At 43.9% G+C, this 18353-nt stretch overlaps 1 protein-coding gene across 1 annotated transcript; it reads left to right on the top strand.

The window, feature by feature from the left end:
- Positions 1 to 1547: 1547 nt before the first annotated feature.
- On the top strand, positions 1548 to 14160 carry LOC123141492 (protein ROS1C). Its single transcript, XM_044560619.1, has 19 exons — positions 1548 to 1797; positions 1912 to 2132; positions 2247 to 4253; positions 4873 to 4963; positions 5078 to 6086; positions 6348 to 6427; positions 6744 to 6828; positions 6903 to 6994; positions 7077 to 7145; positions 7280 to 7316; positions 7418 to 7500; positions 7821 to 8252; positions 8409 to 8445; positions 8513 to 8576; positions 8669 to 8808; positions 9380 to 9445; positions 9542 to 9656; positions 9730 to 9768; positions 13792 to 14160. Exons 2-19 carry the CDS (start codon positions 1940 to 1942, stop codon positions 13953 to 13955), a joined length of 4803 nt encoding a protein of 1600 aa, XP_044416554.1. The 5' UTR covers positions 1548 to 1797; positions 1912 to 1939; the 3' UTR covers positions 13956 to 14160.
- The last annotated feature ends 4193 nt before the right edge of the window (positions 14161 to 18353 follow it).

Below are 18353 nucleotides of genomic sequence, written 5' to 3'. Positions count from 1 at the left end.
AAACCGAGGAAAATACTTACGCTACTATTGCTGCATCACCCTCTCCTCTTCGAGAAAAACCAACGCAAGCTCAAGACATAGCACGACGCCGCCGTCTTCATCAACGAGGGCGGCCGTGCCTCCTCTGCTCCTACCTCCTGCCTCGTCAAGCCGAAGACGGAGCCGGGGCTCGCCGCCGTGAAGAGCGAGCATGATGACATGGCCGCCGCCGACGAGGCCACCATCAAGTGGGCGCGTGAGGACTGGGCCCGGATAGAGATGGAGCGCCAGCGCCCTGCGCTAGAGGAGATCGCCTCTCGGCGCCGTGGCCGCGACGAGGGAGGTGTCATCGTCCTCGAGGACAGGGACGATGAGGCACCGCCGCCAGCCAAACTAGTCCGCCAGGGCGACCGCGGGCAGGGGTCTAGCAGGGACGGCCGCGGTGTGAAGAAGGAGGAGGAGTAGGAGGACGGCGACGACTATGACGCCTTCAGCAAGCTCTTCGGCCTGTAGGCGTGCGCGGGCAGCGATGGCGCGGCAGTAGTAGTTTTTTTTAGATTACGTTTTCAATATGTAAAAAGATGGTGAAACGCCTAAATATCGCTGAATCTATGTCGTGTTTGGCCGAATTTTGGTTGAGTATGTTTTTAAAAACCTTTAGAAAACATCGCCTGGGGGCGGCGGCCGGGAACCCGATCGTCCCCATGCTAAAATTATCGCCGGTTCGCCCTCAGGGCGGCGCTATTTCCAACCTCAGATGGCCGAACTGCTGGAGATGCTCTTAACTCCTAAAGATAAGAAGTTTAAAGAGGGCTGGACTAGGGGCCGTTAACTTCTTGAGATAAGAAGTTAGAAGAAGGCTCGACTAGGTGCCGGGATGAAAACGGAGCGGAAAGGGACGGAACTGAGTGCTACCACATTTGTTTTCATATATTTTTGCAGAAGCGGAAATAAATGCAGAAACCCCGAAAATGAATATGGAAACAAACACTACCAGAAACGGACATGGAGCGAATACAAAGCGGACACGGAAACAAAAGTGGGCATTGACTGGAACTTAAAACCCCCTTGAATCATAGAGAAATACACACAAAAAGAATCAAATTTAATGGATTGTTAATATGGCTACAAAATAATATCATTATGTTAGCAACTTAGCATAGTATTTAGTAGGACAATTGTGCATAGGGTCAAGCTAAGTACATGTGTGATAGTAGAAGTTGGGGCTCAAATGATCCATTCTACTCATTGTATCATTGTGTGTTGTTTGGTGGTTGGGCTACAAAGCAACCATATATCTATTGTAAAAAACGGAAGTTCCATATTCATGGAAACGGAAAGTTTCGTTTCCACGCCTGTTCCACCGGAAAAACACCGTTCCGTTTTTGTTTCCGCTTCCGCATAAAAAAATTCCATTTCCATTTCCGTTTTGCAAATTTCCGTTTTCGTTTTCATATTTTCGCTCCGTTTCCATATTCTCTCCGGAAAAGCAGAAAGTTTCCACTTTATTTTCATCCATAGGTGCCGTTGTAGTAGGATCGGTTAGAGATGCCTTAATTAAGTAGAGAGATCGCAGGAGACACATCCTTCTCCCTTTTCCTCTGGTCGCCGCCGCTCTCGTTCGTCAACAAACTCGCCGCCTCTGCTCCGCGCCTCCGCCGCTCCGCCCCTCGCTCCCTCCCCTCCTACAGCTCTGCTCCTCCCGGCTCCTGTTCTGGCGCCCTCCCCTCTCTCAGCCGGATCAATCTCTTCTGCGGCAGATTGGACGGCACGGTGCCACCCCCAAATCCGCCGCTCTGTTTCCAGGGGTTTGCGGAGGTTTTTCTCCTCTTCGCCTCTTGCTATTTGGTCCCTTTTATCAGATCCGATTCGATTATCCTCTTGCTATTTGGTCCTTATTTATCAGATTCTATTATCTACTTCTCTGCTCAGGTCGCGGAAGAAGCAGGCAAATCCTGCAATGAACCAAGAGAACGTTCCTGGTAACACGTGGCAAAATCTTGCTGCCACAGCCGTAGCGATGAGCGGCGCCGCCGAGCAGGATAGTGGCTCCTCCGTCTGGCCGCCCCATAACCTGCCTGCACCAATGCTGACCGGAAGGCCACTACCTCATACGTCCACTCTAGTTCCTGCCCTGCCCGGCATCGCAGGAGGTAAGCATTTTCTCTTCACGGCAACATGGCATCTTGGCAAGTTTTATGATAGTTTCGTCCAAGCTTAATTTGGGCTGAAAAAAGGGAATTCTTCTGTTTTTTTTTCTTCTGCAGATTCTGAAGATGATGCTTCTATTCAGTTTGCTCCAAGGGATTTCTTGTCACTTGGAAGGGACTCGGATGTTGCTGCCAACGACATGGCCATAGATCCTTCAACATTTCTAGCAGTTCCAGTTGATTGCAGTTCTGAACATACACCAATACATCTTCAGGCAAATGGTTCAGAGGCAGAAGCACCCAGAATTGGATTCCAAGTAGATGATAGCCAACAATCACCATCATCAGCAGCAACAGATCTCTCGGATAGGCACTGTAAATTACAATCAACTATTCCTGCAAATACTAATAATGAATTGGCTTCACTGCTTGCTGAAGGCGTAACTGATCAGAACTTGCAAACTTATCAGCAGACACGAGAAAAGCTCAAGACACAGAGCCAACTGAATGATCACACACCTCTGTCAGCAGCAGCAGCTGCTGCATTCAAAGAAAATGAGGAGGCCCCTGCAGGAAAAGTGAAGCCCCGGAGGAAGAAACATAGAGCCAAGGTAATACGTGAAGACAAGCAAATCAAGAAGCAAAAGCCTGCTGTTACAACACCAGAAGGAAAACCACCAAATGCGAAAGCGAAGAGAAGTTATGTCCGGAAGAAAAGAAATCTCAGCTCTCTGGAGAATTGCTCAGGACCTGTTAGCGACCAATCAGTCTCTATGGGAGCAGAAGATGCTGCTAGAAGCAGAGCTGCATCAGTCCGAAGAAGGTTGCAGTCCGAATTTTGTGAACAGGGAGTGCTGAGAGGCAAATCATCAGCTGGCAACTCAGGCCACCACGTTGAGGAAATACTCATTCATGCTAAAAGCTCTTTCTGTTCAACCGCCACTTTATCAACTGCGCAGGGTGCACATGGACTGCATGTGGACATGGAAAATTCACCAGGAGGATTAGCTTTTGGCATGATTTGCGAGATGAACAAACTGTTAGATGAGTACATACATTTGCCAGAGATGGCAATAAACTGTACACAAGAAGTTTCACCTGCAACTTCTGGATGTTTTAGCAGAGAGCCAACAAGTAAACAAGACAGTGTAGGAAGCACTCATGGTCTTGATGCCACAAGGATTGGGGTTACCATACTGGAAGGGAGCAACAAGGGCTTGGAGGTGAACGACTCTAACGAAGCTGGTTTTGCTATGCATCACTCAGCTACGTCTGTACCTGCAACAAGATCCACAGAAAGTCAGATGACCAAGGTGTCGAGAGTGGAGAAAAAGAAGCATGAACAACGTAGAGAGAGCAAGTCCTCTCTAGCCGGCTCACGGGACTCGATCATCTTAAGGACTGCCGCTCAGATGCTAGGATTTTGTCAAGCTGGTGGTATAAAAAAGAAGCGAACGGTCCGAGTCCGCAGGATTTCGTATGTTCCTATAATGAATGTTGAGATGAATAGGGCAAACGTATTGCCACGGTTATCTCAGTCATGCCTGGAGGCCCTGTATGGAAGACCCAGTTTTAAACTTTTTACCAAGAAACGTTCACGAAGGGTACGACGTCATTACCGTAGATCAGAGGGAATTTTTCAGCCTCCGAATAATAGAAAATTCTACCATGATATTTATTATGAAGGAACAGGAAAAAGGTCACAAAACTCACGATATATGTCAACTCCATATATGGATTTCCATCACAGAGTTGCATCAGGGCTGAAATATCTTGATTTGAACACCGAACCTGTACATACAAATGAGATGTATCCATCTGTGACCACATCCGCTGTTGTCCCTTTTGGAGCAACAGGTAGTCTATCAAAATCTCTTGTACCATTTGGTAGTCAGATGATCTTCCCATATGAGTGGCCGTTAGATTTAGTCAAGAAGCAGCGCCCTCGAGCTAAAGTTGACTTGGATTTTGAGACAACAAGAGTTTGGAACCTCTTGATGGGGAAAGCAACTGATGAGCCTGTAGATGGGAATGATGTTGAGAAAGAGAGATGGTGGCAACAAGAAAGAGAAGTTTTTCAAGGCCGTGCTAATTCATTTGTACAACGCATGCGACTAGTTCAAGGTACTTTGTTGGAGGTGTAAATTCATTAAGATTTCAAATCAATTTTAACATCCATGATATGCTGAATCCAATTTTCCTTGAACATTCTTGCTAGCCCTTTCTACCGCCTGACACCTATCTCAACGGTTTGCCAACCAAAGAGACTTGGTTGATATAGTTGTTGAAATATCCACATTAACCACTACCAGACATCCTAGTTTGAAAATCTTTAACGCTGAAGTAACCCCACTGCTCAATGTGGTGGATGATGCTGTCATAATGAACTTTTGAGATTATCTGTAGCAAGCGATCTATAGATCTGTATCGTAGAAACTTATAATAGCTAAGGTTCAAAGTTTGTAATTTGAGAAGCTGGCATTTTGCTCCCAAACCTGGATTTTGGCATAATGTCATAAATGGTAAATGTGGAGACCTTCATGTTGCACTAACACCGGTGGTAGAATATTATAGCAATCTTTAGACTCATAGTATGTGATTTCTGAATACAACAAATTGCAGTATACGTGAAAGATAGGTGTGAAAGTGTTAATTATATTGTTTTTAAATTTAAATTTATGTTTACATTTCCATGAGCCGATGGTTGAGATGTATAGCTTATGTTGACTTGCATGTTTATTAGGCGACAGGCACTTTTCTCCATGGAAAGGATCAGTAGTTGATTCCGTAGTAGGGGTTTTCCTCACCCAGAATGTGTCTGACCATCTTTCCAGGTATGATAGTCACATCCAATACTCGGATACTCTCTGTTCTTTAAAACAAATGAATAATTATTCTTGTTTACAAACTCTGGTTACGGTTGCTATTTCTTTCTCTTCAAAATACAGCTCTGCATATATGTCACTTGCTGCAAGTTTTCCTCCAAGGACAGTTAATAGCAATTGTAAGGATAATATTATCAGTCAAGACGATGAGGAAATAATAAGCACGGTTGCAGTAGGAGGGGTAAGAATCTTTGACTTTTTTGACAACGGTGCAAGACCAGATCTACGAGAGAACTTTGAGGAGCTGTCAATAACCAATGAGAAGATACATGTAGAAACAAAGAACAATGCTAGTGCTTATGAGTTGACGAAAGGTGAAAATTATTCCTTCTACTCCAAAGAAGCAAATGCAGATTTATGCGACCACCAAGAGGCAGAAGTTGACCCCAAAGCACAACAATTTCCAGATTTCTCCATCGAATTAATAACATCAGAAAGAAGCTCACGAGCGATACAGTTCCAGAAGGATATGTCATCTTCTCAAAGTGTTATAATTTCGGAAACTATTTTTCAGTCAGAATTATCGAGTTCTGGGGATAATCCTTCACCTAACAGTTCTGTTGGTAGCGTCGGTGGTGCAGCTTCTCAGCAGCTGGGAAGCAATTTCGATTCATTAGCAGGAAATGATGCCTCAACCAAGGAACTTGAATGCCAAAGAATCAAAACAACAACAGTAAATGATGATGGTGCAAGTCAGCATGGAATTCCCTCTACTTTTGAAGCATCAGATTTCCAGGAGCATGAATCACTCTCTATCACTGGTGGAACGATAGCAGAAACAGCAAACACGGTGGATGAATCTACTGTCAAATCTAGTTTTCCTTCCTATAATGGAGGACCAGATAAAGAAGCAAGACCAAAGAAAACAAGAACCACAAGGAAAGAAAAAACTGAAAACTTCGATTGGGATAAACTTCGAAGACAGGCTTGTGCTGATGGCCACATGAAAGAAAGAAAGTCTGAAAGAAGAGACTCTGTTGATTGGGAAGCAGTACGGTGTGCAGATGTACGAGCAATTTCTAGCGCCATCCGGGGACGTGGAATAAACAATGTTTTGGCAGAGCGAATCCAGGTACAAACTGAACAGTAGGATTTAATAAGTTATGTTTGGACTGATTGATGCTTTGTTGATAGTTATATGGCTATTCTCTTGCTTAGAATTAAGGCCACAGTAACCTTAGGGTTTAATAGTAAGCACTAACTAGGACTAGGAGCCAATGATTTACTAGTTCTGTATGCAGTATTTGATGTTTTGTTGAAATAGCAAGCACAGAACTGAATTCTTTTGTAGGACTGAGATATCAGTTACACTCACAAAAATTATTGTTTTCAGGAGTTCCTGAATCGATTGGTCAGAGATCACGGAACCATTGATCTGGAGTGGTTAAGAGATATCCCCCCTGACTCAGCAAAGTAAGATAATGAGTTTATCTCTTTACTTTCTGCGGGTGACACTTTCTAGTGCTTGAAATGAGAAGTTAACTATAACCTAGTGTGAAAGAATGAGATGGAGCAAGATGTACAACAAGTTGATGTTGCATTTAATATCTAAAACTGAGCACTATGTGCTAAACTGCTAATGTAGAAGTTGCGTGAATAGAACAAAAGGTTTTCAAATGTGGTGCAGTTGACTAAAGTAGTGAAAGATTTGTTCAGTTTTAGCATGGAAAACAAGCTCCATCCAGTATGACAAGATTTCCTATTAAAAACAATTTGGTGCACTTTTCAGGGATTATTTGCTTAGCATACGTGGACTGGGGCTCAAAAGTGTTGAATGTGTTCGTCTACTGACATTACATCAACTCGCATTCCCTGTAAGTTATTTTTAAACTTTTGATTCACCTTCAATCACTTTCATATTTACACAACAATGCTTTGGTCACTGAAGGTTGACACCAATGTTGGCCGCATATGTGTAAGACTGGGATGGGTTCCTATTCAACCCCTTCCTGAATCTCTACAACTACATCTCCTCGAGTTGTAAGCGTCCTCCATTGTCCAAGGATTTATTTCATCTTGTATATTCAATTAAAATTTGCTCATATTGATTTTCTTGTCAAAGATATCCTGTGTTGGAGACTGTACAAAAGTACCTTTGGCCTCGTCTATGTAAACTTGATCAGAAAACACTGTGAGTATAGTAATATTAGCTTAAATTTCTGCACTTGTTTTTTTACTGGCACATTATATGTTATTCTTTCCATGTAAATTTTAATCTCTGTAAATAATAACTAAAGTAGTTAACAGAGTCAACATTTTTCACAGGTACGAGCTACATTATCATATGATCACTTTTGGGAAGGTACTTTATTAGGATCTAGAGATGAATTTGTTCTCCTTCCGATGTACTAGATAAATATTCCCTAAAAAGGGTAAATAAATATTTTCACACAATCAATGCAGGTGTTCTGTACCAAAACAAAGCCAAATTGCAATGCTTGTCCAATGCGAGGTGAATGTAGGCATTTCGCAAGTGCCTTCGCGAGGTATTATCATATTTTATCCTCTTTCAGAAATAGTAACTTATATTCGATCCTTGTACCAAATTGCCTTCTGTTGGTTGAGATTTGTGAGACACATATTAGTTTCCACTCAGAATATAACCTGTTGCTGAGCAGATGCTTCTGTTAGTTTCGATACATGCATCATGCACCATTTTTCTTTTCTTTTGTGCAACCAAAAGTTATGTGGCACTTATCTTGGATTCTTGGTCTTAATTGGGAGCTCTTTTGTGTACTTATTATTGATTTGTGAATTTCTTGTCCTTCTGAATCTTCTTATGTTTTCCTGATTACTTTTAATGAAGTGCACGGCTTGCACTTCCTGCACCTCAGGAGAAAAGCTTGGTGAAGCCGAGAAATCAATTCAGTTTCCAGAGTGGTAGCATGCCCTCTCCGAACTCAACTGTGCTTCCTCAGCTTGAGGAAAGTACCCAGGGAAAGTTTTTTCACACTAACAATTCAGAGCCGATTATTGAGGAGCCAGCAAGTCCTTCACGGGAAGAACTTCCAGAAACTTTGGAAACTGATATTGAAGATTACGATCCAGATGAAATCCCACTAATTAAGCTTAACATGGAAGCTTTTGCTCACAACTTGGAAAACTGTATTAAAGAAAGCAATATGGATCTCCAGTCTGATGATATCGAGAAAGCACTTGTTGCTATTAGCACTGAAGCAGCTTCAATTCCTGTCCCTAAACTAAAGAACGTGAGCAGGCTTCGGACAGAACACTATGTGTAAGCACTAAGCAGTGAACTGATTTTGCTTTGGCTAAAACTTGCATGACTTTACACTTACTATACAGCTATCATTTTCCCATGCAATTTTTTTTATTAATCTAGAAAATGCTCAGTTTTGTAACTTCCATTACTGAAGTAAGATTTTGCCTGCAGTTACGAAATTCCAGATTCGCACTCCCTTGTGCAACAGGTTAGATTCTGCCACCTTCATTTAAGCATTTCAAAACATTGTTCCTGATCTAGAAACTGATTTACAGTTTGGACTTCATCAACGGGAAGATGGCGATCCAAGCCCTTACCTATTGACCATATGGATGCAAGGCAAGTACATTTTATTTGAGAATGCATGCCTGCACATGTAATTTGACTGCACTTGTAAGTTGATCTTTATTGGATATTCTGGCTCAATGCAGATGACATAAATGCAATGATCAAGGCCCCCAAACCATGTTCTGACTTTCAAAGGGAAGATGGATTTTGTAATAATGAGAAGTGTCAGCATTGTGTGCTTGAGCGGGAAAACCAATCTAGATATGTCAGAGCCACGATTCTGGTAAAGCAATAAATTACCTGCCATCCTAAAAGCAGAAGGCTACATCTAAATTACTGAATTGACAAAATAAATAAATAAACAGAGTTGTTTGTCAACCTCTTAACTCATAAAGCATTTTTAATCTATAATCTTTGCTCAAACACACATTTGTGTTGGCCTGTGTTTGTTGCATGATCATAATCTATAATCTTTGCTCCAAAGAAGATTATGTGTGTATCTTTTGGCCTTCTGGGCCAATTCAGACGTACTAAAAATATATTGGTAAGCTACATAATACCTACTCTACTAACATTTTAAGAAATATGAATAACTCATTGCTGGTCGATTAAATGCACTTGTGTTCTTTATGTAACTTGTATTTATTGTATGAGAATAATCTATAGTATTGGCCCTGAAAAAGGGTTGCATAAAAATTTGAGTTTCTTAGCTATTCCATCTATGCAAACGAATATTGTTAGTGAGGTACTTTAAATACTGAAGGTTTAGTAATAATATTAATAACCCATTGTTGTCTAAACAATTGCATGCGATTCTCCAGTCTACTAATGATGAGTTACTGGAACATGAACAGGTTCCATGTCGAACAGGTATGAAGGGTACTTTCCCACTGAATGGCACTTATTTTCAAGTTAATGAGGCATGTCACAGACTCAGATAGTTCTTTTTCCTCAAGAATAGGGTAGATATTTCTACAGAGTCGACTTACAATGCTTTTGTGAATTTATTGACGCAGGTATTTGCTGACCATAAATCTAGCTATGATCCCATATACGTTGTAAGGAAGGACTTATGGCCCTTGGAAAGACGTATGGTCTACTTTGGAACTTCGGTGCCTTCTATATTCAAAGGTTGTGACCAACATACATCACCAATTCGAACAAATCTATCTGTTTACCAACAGCTCTTATTTTACTTCTGTAGGTCTAACAACTGAAGAAATACAGCAGTGCTTCTGGAAAGGTAAGAACAATATATTTTAGTAGGTTGCCAAACAGTCCTGTTGCCAAATGTATTTAACCGTGGGGAAAGATCTTGCTGCCTCTTCTCGTCGAAGAACAATTTATGAGTATAGGATATAAATTAATGGTTAAACACACATGCCCGTCCCATGCACCCATGTACGCTGAAAACGACGTCATGCTTGCTTTTGGTACTCCAGAAAAGCAAATCTTGATCGAACCTATATTTGCCCAATGGCCAGCATCATCGATCTCCAAGGGAAGCATCCGGATCTGGAACAGGAGCCGAAGCCCAAACAACTGCCTTCGAAGAGAATCACAGATTGAAGCGCCTCCCATGTCTCTCAAGTGGGCAACACAGCTGTGCTTCCCATGCCTCTTCCGTTTGCTGCAATTGGAGGGGCACATAAATTCTAGCTGACACCAAACCCATCTTCTTCCTCTCCTACCGCTCACATGGTCGGGTCTTTGTCTGCTCCTGGCGGCGCGAGATCATTTGGATAGTGGTGGTGATCTTTGGTGGGGTGGATCAGATCAGTTTCGTCTCTCTTGGGGGTCTCTCCAACTCGTCATACCCTTCGACAAATTTTTCCAGCCTCTTCCAGTCAGCCAGAATACCTTGGGCATTGCATGCTGGAATTATTACCAAAATGGAGTCCCTGACGGTGTTGTTGCACAACGGGAGCACCATATCTGGCAAGGTGCGGTTGCAGCCTTTGTTGAAGACCTTGCCTTTGTTGAAGACCTTGCGGATTACATAGTCGTGCTCCAACACCGTCAGGTTGTTGGCAAGACCGGGACGAGGCCGCATCGTGTCGGTGGCGTTTTTGTACTCCCAGGCTAGTCGGCTCCTCCTCTGCAGCGGAGCTATCCGGCGCCAAAGGAAATCAGCGCCTACAGCTTCAAGCTTCAAGCTGGCAGCGTGGAGATCTTATATCCGGCTCAGAGCAAGGACGAACTCATCATTTCGAGAGCCCACATCTGACCAGCGAGGATTTCTTGTGATCTTCTCGGATGGCGCAGTACTCTGGGAATTTTCCTGCTTAATCCAGCACCAATCTGCTCCCCATTCTGGCCACTTTTTGTGGTAGGTATCCTCAAGGTAGTCCTTCTTTCCGGATCTGGAGATCCATGTCATGCTGCCGGAGAGGGCATCACCTATTTGTGCTGAAGTATGCAACGAAGAACGCGAACTTATCTTCGCCTGCAGGACAGCTCGCGGGCAACACTTCCACCGTGTCGTGGACCAAAAAGTACCAGTGCAAGGGTGGCGCGTCGTCGGTATCATGCCCAGCCAGCACGTGTGCTCCTGTAGCCAGGTTAGGCGTTTGTGGCAGGAAGGCATACGCCAACAGCATGGCTTCTCTAGGGATCTTTTTTTTTTTGCTCGCCAAGTGGTAGTGGAACACAATGGCTTGACCTCCAATGTAGGGATTACAACAGACCGCAGCCTCCCTTTGTACGGTGTCCCTCTTGGTGCGATGGGGCTTCCCTTCCGGTTAGTTAAATTCACTTTCTATGACGGGTCATGACCGTGACAATCCACAATGGTGGAATCGAGGATTTATTTGGGACTGCTGCAGTCGGTGAAAATTATAGCACTAGCGAATACTGGAGCTTCGGGGTGGAAACCCTTGATCTGTTCTCAGCTGGATGGATTCAACAACGGTGTTATATGAGAGATGTCTCCTTAGAGGCACTGCCATTCGAAGGACTGGCACGACTTCTCCGGGGTCAAAACTCATGACCTCTCCCTCATTGGATGGACCCTGCAATGTAGGCGTGCAAGCATCGTCCTCTTCGTGAAGGTAGTCGTGTTCGGCGCTCCGGCGACCTTCCTTCCGCGCACGGCGGGGGGCTGCTGCGGTGCTCCCGTCTCGGGAGGTGGCGCGCGGCCGGTCTCTTGCCGGATCCGTCCGGATCTGGCTTTGGGGGCTGGCCGGCGGCGCCTGGCTCCGGTGGTGCGTGCCCAGTGCCTCCGGCGGTTGGAGCTCGCTGGGCGACGCGGGTAGGGCAGCGGCAGGGCGTGGCCGCTGCTCCGGCCGTGGGCGGCGGCATGGGTAGGTCTCGGTGGTGGCCTACCAGTGTCGTGGCGGCTTCACGGTGGCTCGATGGATCTGCCCACAGCAGCGGCCGGCTTCTCTGGCGTCGGCCTGTCTGCGGTCGGGCCGTCTCGACCTTAACCCCATCTCCTCGTCGCCTGGGTGCTACTCCCATCAATGGGCTGGTCCTCTCCCAGCGGCGGTTCACCGCTCGTCTCGCGCCCGGTGTCGCAGGAGTTTTAAATAGCGCGCTAAGCATCTAAGCGGCATATCTCTTCCAAATGCTATAGCATGCTATAGCGCGCTATTTAAAATGTTTGTTCATTTGTTTGGACCAAAGTCTCTTAGCGCAAGACTTTTTGTAAACGCTATAGCGCGCTATTTAAAACAGTGCGCAGGACCGAGCTCGTCTCGCGCACGATGCAGCAGGACCGAGCTCGTCTCGCGCACGGTGCAGCAGGACTGACCTCGCCCCCCTCTCGATGCTGCAGGACCGAGCTCGGCTCGCACTCAGGGCTGCAGGACGGGTCGGTGGATACTAGATGCTGGGGGTCGCCCAGGGGCGCGAAAGATCGGACCTTTTCGCCCGTATCTTTCGTTGAGGTGCGGCGGGTCTCGGGTGAGGTGGTGTCGAGGTCTTGGATGCTGGGGCGGCGGCCCTGGTGGTGGTAGTGCGGTGCTCTTGGGCAGAGCCCGTGCCTTGGTGATGCCCGGTCACCATGGTCGTGTGGGCGACGTGTTTACCGGGGTGTGGCGTTCGGTGGCGGTGAATGTTGGCCGAGGTGAAAACCTGCTCTATCTTCGGACGGACCGGCGGTGGCGAAGATCGTTCTCTTCTTGAAGGCGTAGTCGCGGCTCTCATTGCCCATCATGCGGCTCCAGGGAAACTCTGATCCTTGGATCGGGCGGTGGCGGCGCTCCGGTGTCGTACCCTTCGTGAAGGCGCCGCCTTGGAGCGCATGGTTCGTCATATGTAGCTTCATCTCTTCGGGGCGGTAGTGCTAGGGGTGGTGTTGCTGCGCTCAGCGCCTATGTATCCTGTCCTGGGTGTGTGCGTGTGTTGCGGTGGCATGGAGTGTGTTTGTAGTGGGTGCTTGTTGATTGGTGCTTTATATATAAAGTGGGGCGAAAGCCTTTTTCGGTAAGGTAGTCAGTGTCGGAGACTTGTTCTGTTCTAGTGTCATTTATTTGTTGCCACTAAGTAAACCAATTTTGGCATCGACATTTTGGACGTCGCTACATACGGCACTGTGAAACCATGCTCGTGGATTTAGACCATATAAAGCTTTCTTAGTTTGCACACCTTTATAGTCTGCTCACCCTCTACTGCTCCATCTCTATGCAATAGCATTTCCTTGGCCGTTGTGGAGTTCATCTCCTTTCAGATAGCCACCGGAGTCCTCAGAGTACATCATGAATTTCCTGCCATTCATATTCCTATCGAGCTGGTACTGGGCATCAGCAACACGGGCCAACACAACCTTCCGAAAGAAATTGATGACCTCTGCATCATGTCTTGGATGAGCTAAGGGATGCATGATGGGTAAATCCGCTGGTGGCTTGCCTACCTATTTGTGCTGATTTCCAGTGCACAGCCTTAAGAAAAACCGAGAGAAGTTAATCGCATTATATGCCTGTGTAAATCACCATAGGAAAAGAGTTCTTCACAATCAGCTAATGCACAAGCCATTCAAAAATAACTGGACATCAAATAAATGCTCACTAGCATGCACATGATGTGATAAGTATGTATGAGATAAAGTTTGCAGTATGATTGATGTCGAAAACCGCATGGAACTACAGCCTTTCTAGCATTAGTGGATTTTACAGTGTTACATGTATGGACCTCATCGTTCTTTTCATTTACATACAAACGATTGCTTCCAGACTTATTTGGGTGGAAAAGGATGTTACTGCACATTATCTTTCTCCATGATTTATATATCTCGAGTTTCCCTGACAAAGGGTGTGATGCGATGCAGGATTTGTCTGCGTGCGGGGATTCGAGAGGGAAACCGGGGCACCAAGGCCCCTATGCCAACATCTGCACGTCGTAGCAAGCAAAGTGCCCAGACGACGCAACACAGCAGCAGCAGCAGCAGCAGCAGAGCAGAACTTGGATTCAGCACAGGCGTCAGCTTCATAAGTATCATGACCCCGGTAGTTCTCGATCTGCGCATGGGCCGTATTAGTTAGTTTATTAGTTCCTGTTCGACGATCAGGAGCACTATTGTACACTGGTTTTTGGTTCTTTTAGCCTAGGAAACAAATTAAACCATGCTGGACATGCTTGACGATCAATGAAACTAGATGGGGTAGCGTGCTCCGCCGCACCTGGCTATAGACGCTTAGTTTGGAGCTGATTTTAGATGGGCTGGGCTGGGTTGATGGAGATTGAGGCATGTGTATACCTGTGTCCTACTTTTCTTTTAGCGGATGGTCGTCAACATGAGCCAGATACTGGCTTTGTGATAGTCGTGGGCAGTGATATGGTATGGGTATGTGTAGTCAGGTGTGAAGGCATGGGGGTTTACGCGGTGTTCTCATGCTACACCTGGTACTAATATGCCCCAATCACATCAGAGCCACCAAACATGCAACATGAAACAATTTCTTTCTTTTTTTCTGACTAATGCAACATGAAACAAATTGGTCACCGGTATGGACAATGGCAAACAGCTCCATCTTTGTCGTGACAGCCGTGTCCACAAGGCAGCGAACCAAGGAAACTCAATCGCATAACCATCGGCCCCATTTGTACCTCCTAAGCCCATCCAGCAAGAAGCTTGGAGTCAAAAAAACGCAAGCGCGGAATTTCTCATTCTTCGCCTTTTGCGACCTATAGTCACTATACTACTACGGAGCAATGCATCCAAATTTTTTCATCCATCCGGTTTTCCTTTGGTTTACAGCTATTTCTTCTTGTTTTTCTTCTTGTTTTCTTCATTTCTTTTATGGTTTGGCCATTGGGTTTTTTCTGGATTTTAGGGGTTTCCCTTACCATTTTTTTCTGTTTTATTATTTTATTTCCTTTTTATGTTAAATTTTTAGTTTTCATTTTTATAAATTCATGATCATTTTTAGTTAGTGAATATTTTAAGAAATTCACTAATAAATTTGTGAACAATTTTTTAGCCCATCCACATTTTTTAAGTTGGGATTTCTTAAAAGGCGCAACCATCTTTACGAATTCATTTAATACATATTTAAATACATGAACATTTTTAGAAATAAAGAATTTTTAGAAAAAAAATCATGAAATTTCTAAAATTGTGAATATTTTTTTAAAAAAATACAGGAATATTTTCGAAAATTCACAATCATTTCTAAATTCAGAAAAAAATGCAATAATTCATTTTTAATCTATAAAGACAATTCCTTTCTAAGAATTTTGACTCGAGAGCGAACACTACCACAAACTGTCAAGATACCATTGAGCAGGTGATGGGTGTGACACCCATGTCGAATCTATAACAACCTCATCAAGCTACTGGAAGGTATTGGCCTATGCGAAGTAGTAGATCATAACCATGCTATACAAAATCGCAGAAGGGGAATCACAAAACAAGTACTAGATAATGGTGGATTTCTTACCCCAATGGGAGAAATCTCACTTTAACTGTGCTCTAGAGGCTGTGGTCCATTGCCGCTATCAAGAATCAGGCGGATGGAGGTTGTGGCAGCAGCAAGGCAGAGGCGGCGACAGAGTAGCGGGAGGATGTGATTGGAAGTGGTTGGAAGAAAAGGGGCTCTACTTGCGAAAATTTGGAAACGTGCCACTCTCGAGTGCTGCCCATGGTCCCAAAGCGCGTATGAAGGATCAATCGAATCTCCTTCTTTTTGACTGGCCAACTAAGTCTCCTCGTCTGGCCTAGTGGATGAAAGCCCTTTTTTGAGACACGATAGATGAAGGTTCAACCGAATCTCCTATTGACGTGGCGAAGTGGTGGGTCCCAAATTGAAGGGAACGACATGAAAGAGATGGCAGGTTGACGAAAATTGGTGGAGACAACACGCAGGGTTATGTAGCCAATTTCTACACAAGCGTTGGTGGCACAAACTAAACTCGAGTGGCAACCTTCGCATATCCATGTTTAGTAGTGGCACTAACCAAAATTCACAAAAAATATCGGTCCACTTTGTCAGATTCGTGATCGTGACTCTATGGTGTCATTGTGAAATGGAGGCACCACAATAGGAGTCTTTGGTTTCTTCCAAATAGTGGTCGATTGGTAGGCGGCGGTGTTTCCCTCGGTGTGGTCTCGGTTCATGGTGGCAGTTGTGCTCACAGTCGCTTTCCCATTGACGATGTAGTCATCAATTCCTATAAGAACTCTTGAACGAGCTTCTTCAATATCTAACGGGTTGATGCCCTTCAAGCAGGTCATGAAGGCCCTCTCTAGTGGTGAATGGATGCTCTTACGATGATATTCAACCTTTCTAAAGTAGGCAAGGTCTTCTTCCTCTGATGGAGTGCATGTTTCCACATCAATATTGCATTCGCCTAAACTTGGCCATCGTATTTGGTGGATGCCTTTTCTCTAATATAATGAATAGTGAAAATACCTACTTCGCCTCCAAGATACATTGTGACCTTTTGTATGACCATTCGAAGAGTTCACTTTTTTCAAACAATCTCTACAATCAAAACTTAGAATCCATTTTGTTCTTTCACCCTGTGTATGCATTCCTCTTCAAGAGTGCTTTTATCTTGTAGTGGAGTACATTGCATTCATGAATGTACATTTTGCTTAGTGAAATGGAATTAGGTGTTATGTGTGGTTGTTTAATGAGCAATTATGTTGCTCATTGTGAGTCATCCGTCATCCTTATCATTGTTGTATTGTAATTGCTAACTGTAAAGTAACTATGGTGCATCTTAACTTGTTATGAAATTTAGCATTTTGATATTGTCCAAGCGATATCTCTTTCATATTACGATGTCATGACAATTAACTGATTTGCATACACGTGTTGGTGAACAAGTGATCGATCACCTACCTTGCATGTGCTCAACGTCTACTAGCATATAGGGTGGAGAAAGCAACTCGAATTAAGGCTATTGCATGTGATGTTGGGCTGACAACACCCCCACATAGGTGTTATGGAGTGAGGAGTTGTCGGTAGGGTATCAAACATGGTACGCCAAGCATTATACTTCAAAAAGTAACAAAAATAATCATTCTGCCTTTAGTAACTTTTGTGCAATGTGTAAAGCCGCACCTACTAGTCTATGTACCATCATATATATCTTTGCCCGCATTACTTGTGCTAGGGATGTGAGTGGCAATGTAACCCATGTAGGCATCTAACAAATTGAAGAAGATCTCTTTTTGTATTCTTCCAAGCTTCATATCTTCAGTTGAGGAAAATGATGCTATACCAGCATGACCATGCCTTAGGGATGCGAGACATTGTGAAAAATGATTCAAACCAGATGGTTAACCAAAGTTCGTATTCTCAAAAGCATTGGCTAGAGTTGCGATGGCTAGGTCTGTAGGGGGATGAATCCAGTGCACCGGATGCCATAGAATATTTTTAAAAATCTAAAAATATTCTAGCACGTTAACACAACATCAATGTGTGATGTTACAAAATTTCATATAAAAATTTAAAACATGTTTTAAGATACAAAAATGAGAAATTTGACATCAGTGTGATAATGGGCCAAATCTAAAGCCCAAGTTATGTTATGTACTATTCAGTGTCGAATTTATCATTTTTGTTTTTCGAGTTATGGCTTGAAATTTTGTGACAACCTACATTGATGTTGTGTGAGTGTGCTAAATTCTTTTTTAGAATTTTTTGAAGATTTTAAAATCACAATGTGAGTTCGGTGCACCGGTAGCACCACAAGCTCCGGTGCACCAGATATTTTCCCAGGTCTGTAGGATGTAGTGGTCTATAATGGACTTTGATATCAATTTTTCAGTTGCAGTTGTTATGAGCACTTGTTTGATAGGTGGTCATGGTGTGCACAATAACAAACCCTCCTTGGTATTGTAAGCACAAATGATGGCAACACTCTCGAGTGGCACTTACTTCTTTGGATATGACATCATGGGTGTGTGTCCCATCTCAGGCCCCATGATGAGGGCCCGTACCTAGGTAAACACCTCGTGTGTGATCCCTTCTAATACTTCCGGTGACGCGGACCACCCTATATCAGGACTACCGATGGCTTTCTGTACCATCACCGATTACTTTGGTGGATGAGTGTCTCATCATTGTCAGCTTGCATGCATCATTTTCTTTGGTGTTCGCTTGTTCCCTGTCATGCTATTTGTAAGCAAATTTACTCGACACCATGTATCTAGTTAAATCTTTTGGGGTTTTTTCTCGATTTAAAATTGTACGTGAATCATTTTTCAAAAGAATACATACAAAAAACACTCATAGAAATTACCACGATGAGGTGTTACTATAGGTGTCAAGTTTTCAAAAATTAATTTATGGTCAAATAGTCTTTGCAACATACACTTACAAGCCATATTCTCTTTCAACCTATCTTTGTCTTCCTTTTTCTAGAATGTTGCTTTTGTAG

The sequence above is a fragment of the Triticum aestivum genome, chromosome 1B (genome assembly GCF_018294505.1).
Source record: "Triticum aestivum cultivar Chinese Spring chromosome 1B, IWGSC CS RefSeq v2.1, whole genome shotgun sequence".
Classification (NCBI taxonomy): Eukaryota; Viridiplantae; Streptophyta; class Magnoliopsida; order Poales; family Poaceae; genus Triticum; species Triticum aestivum.
This window is presented reverse-complemented; position numbering and strand designations above follow the sequence as displayed.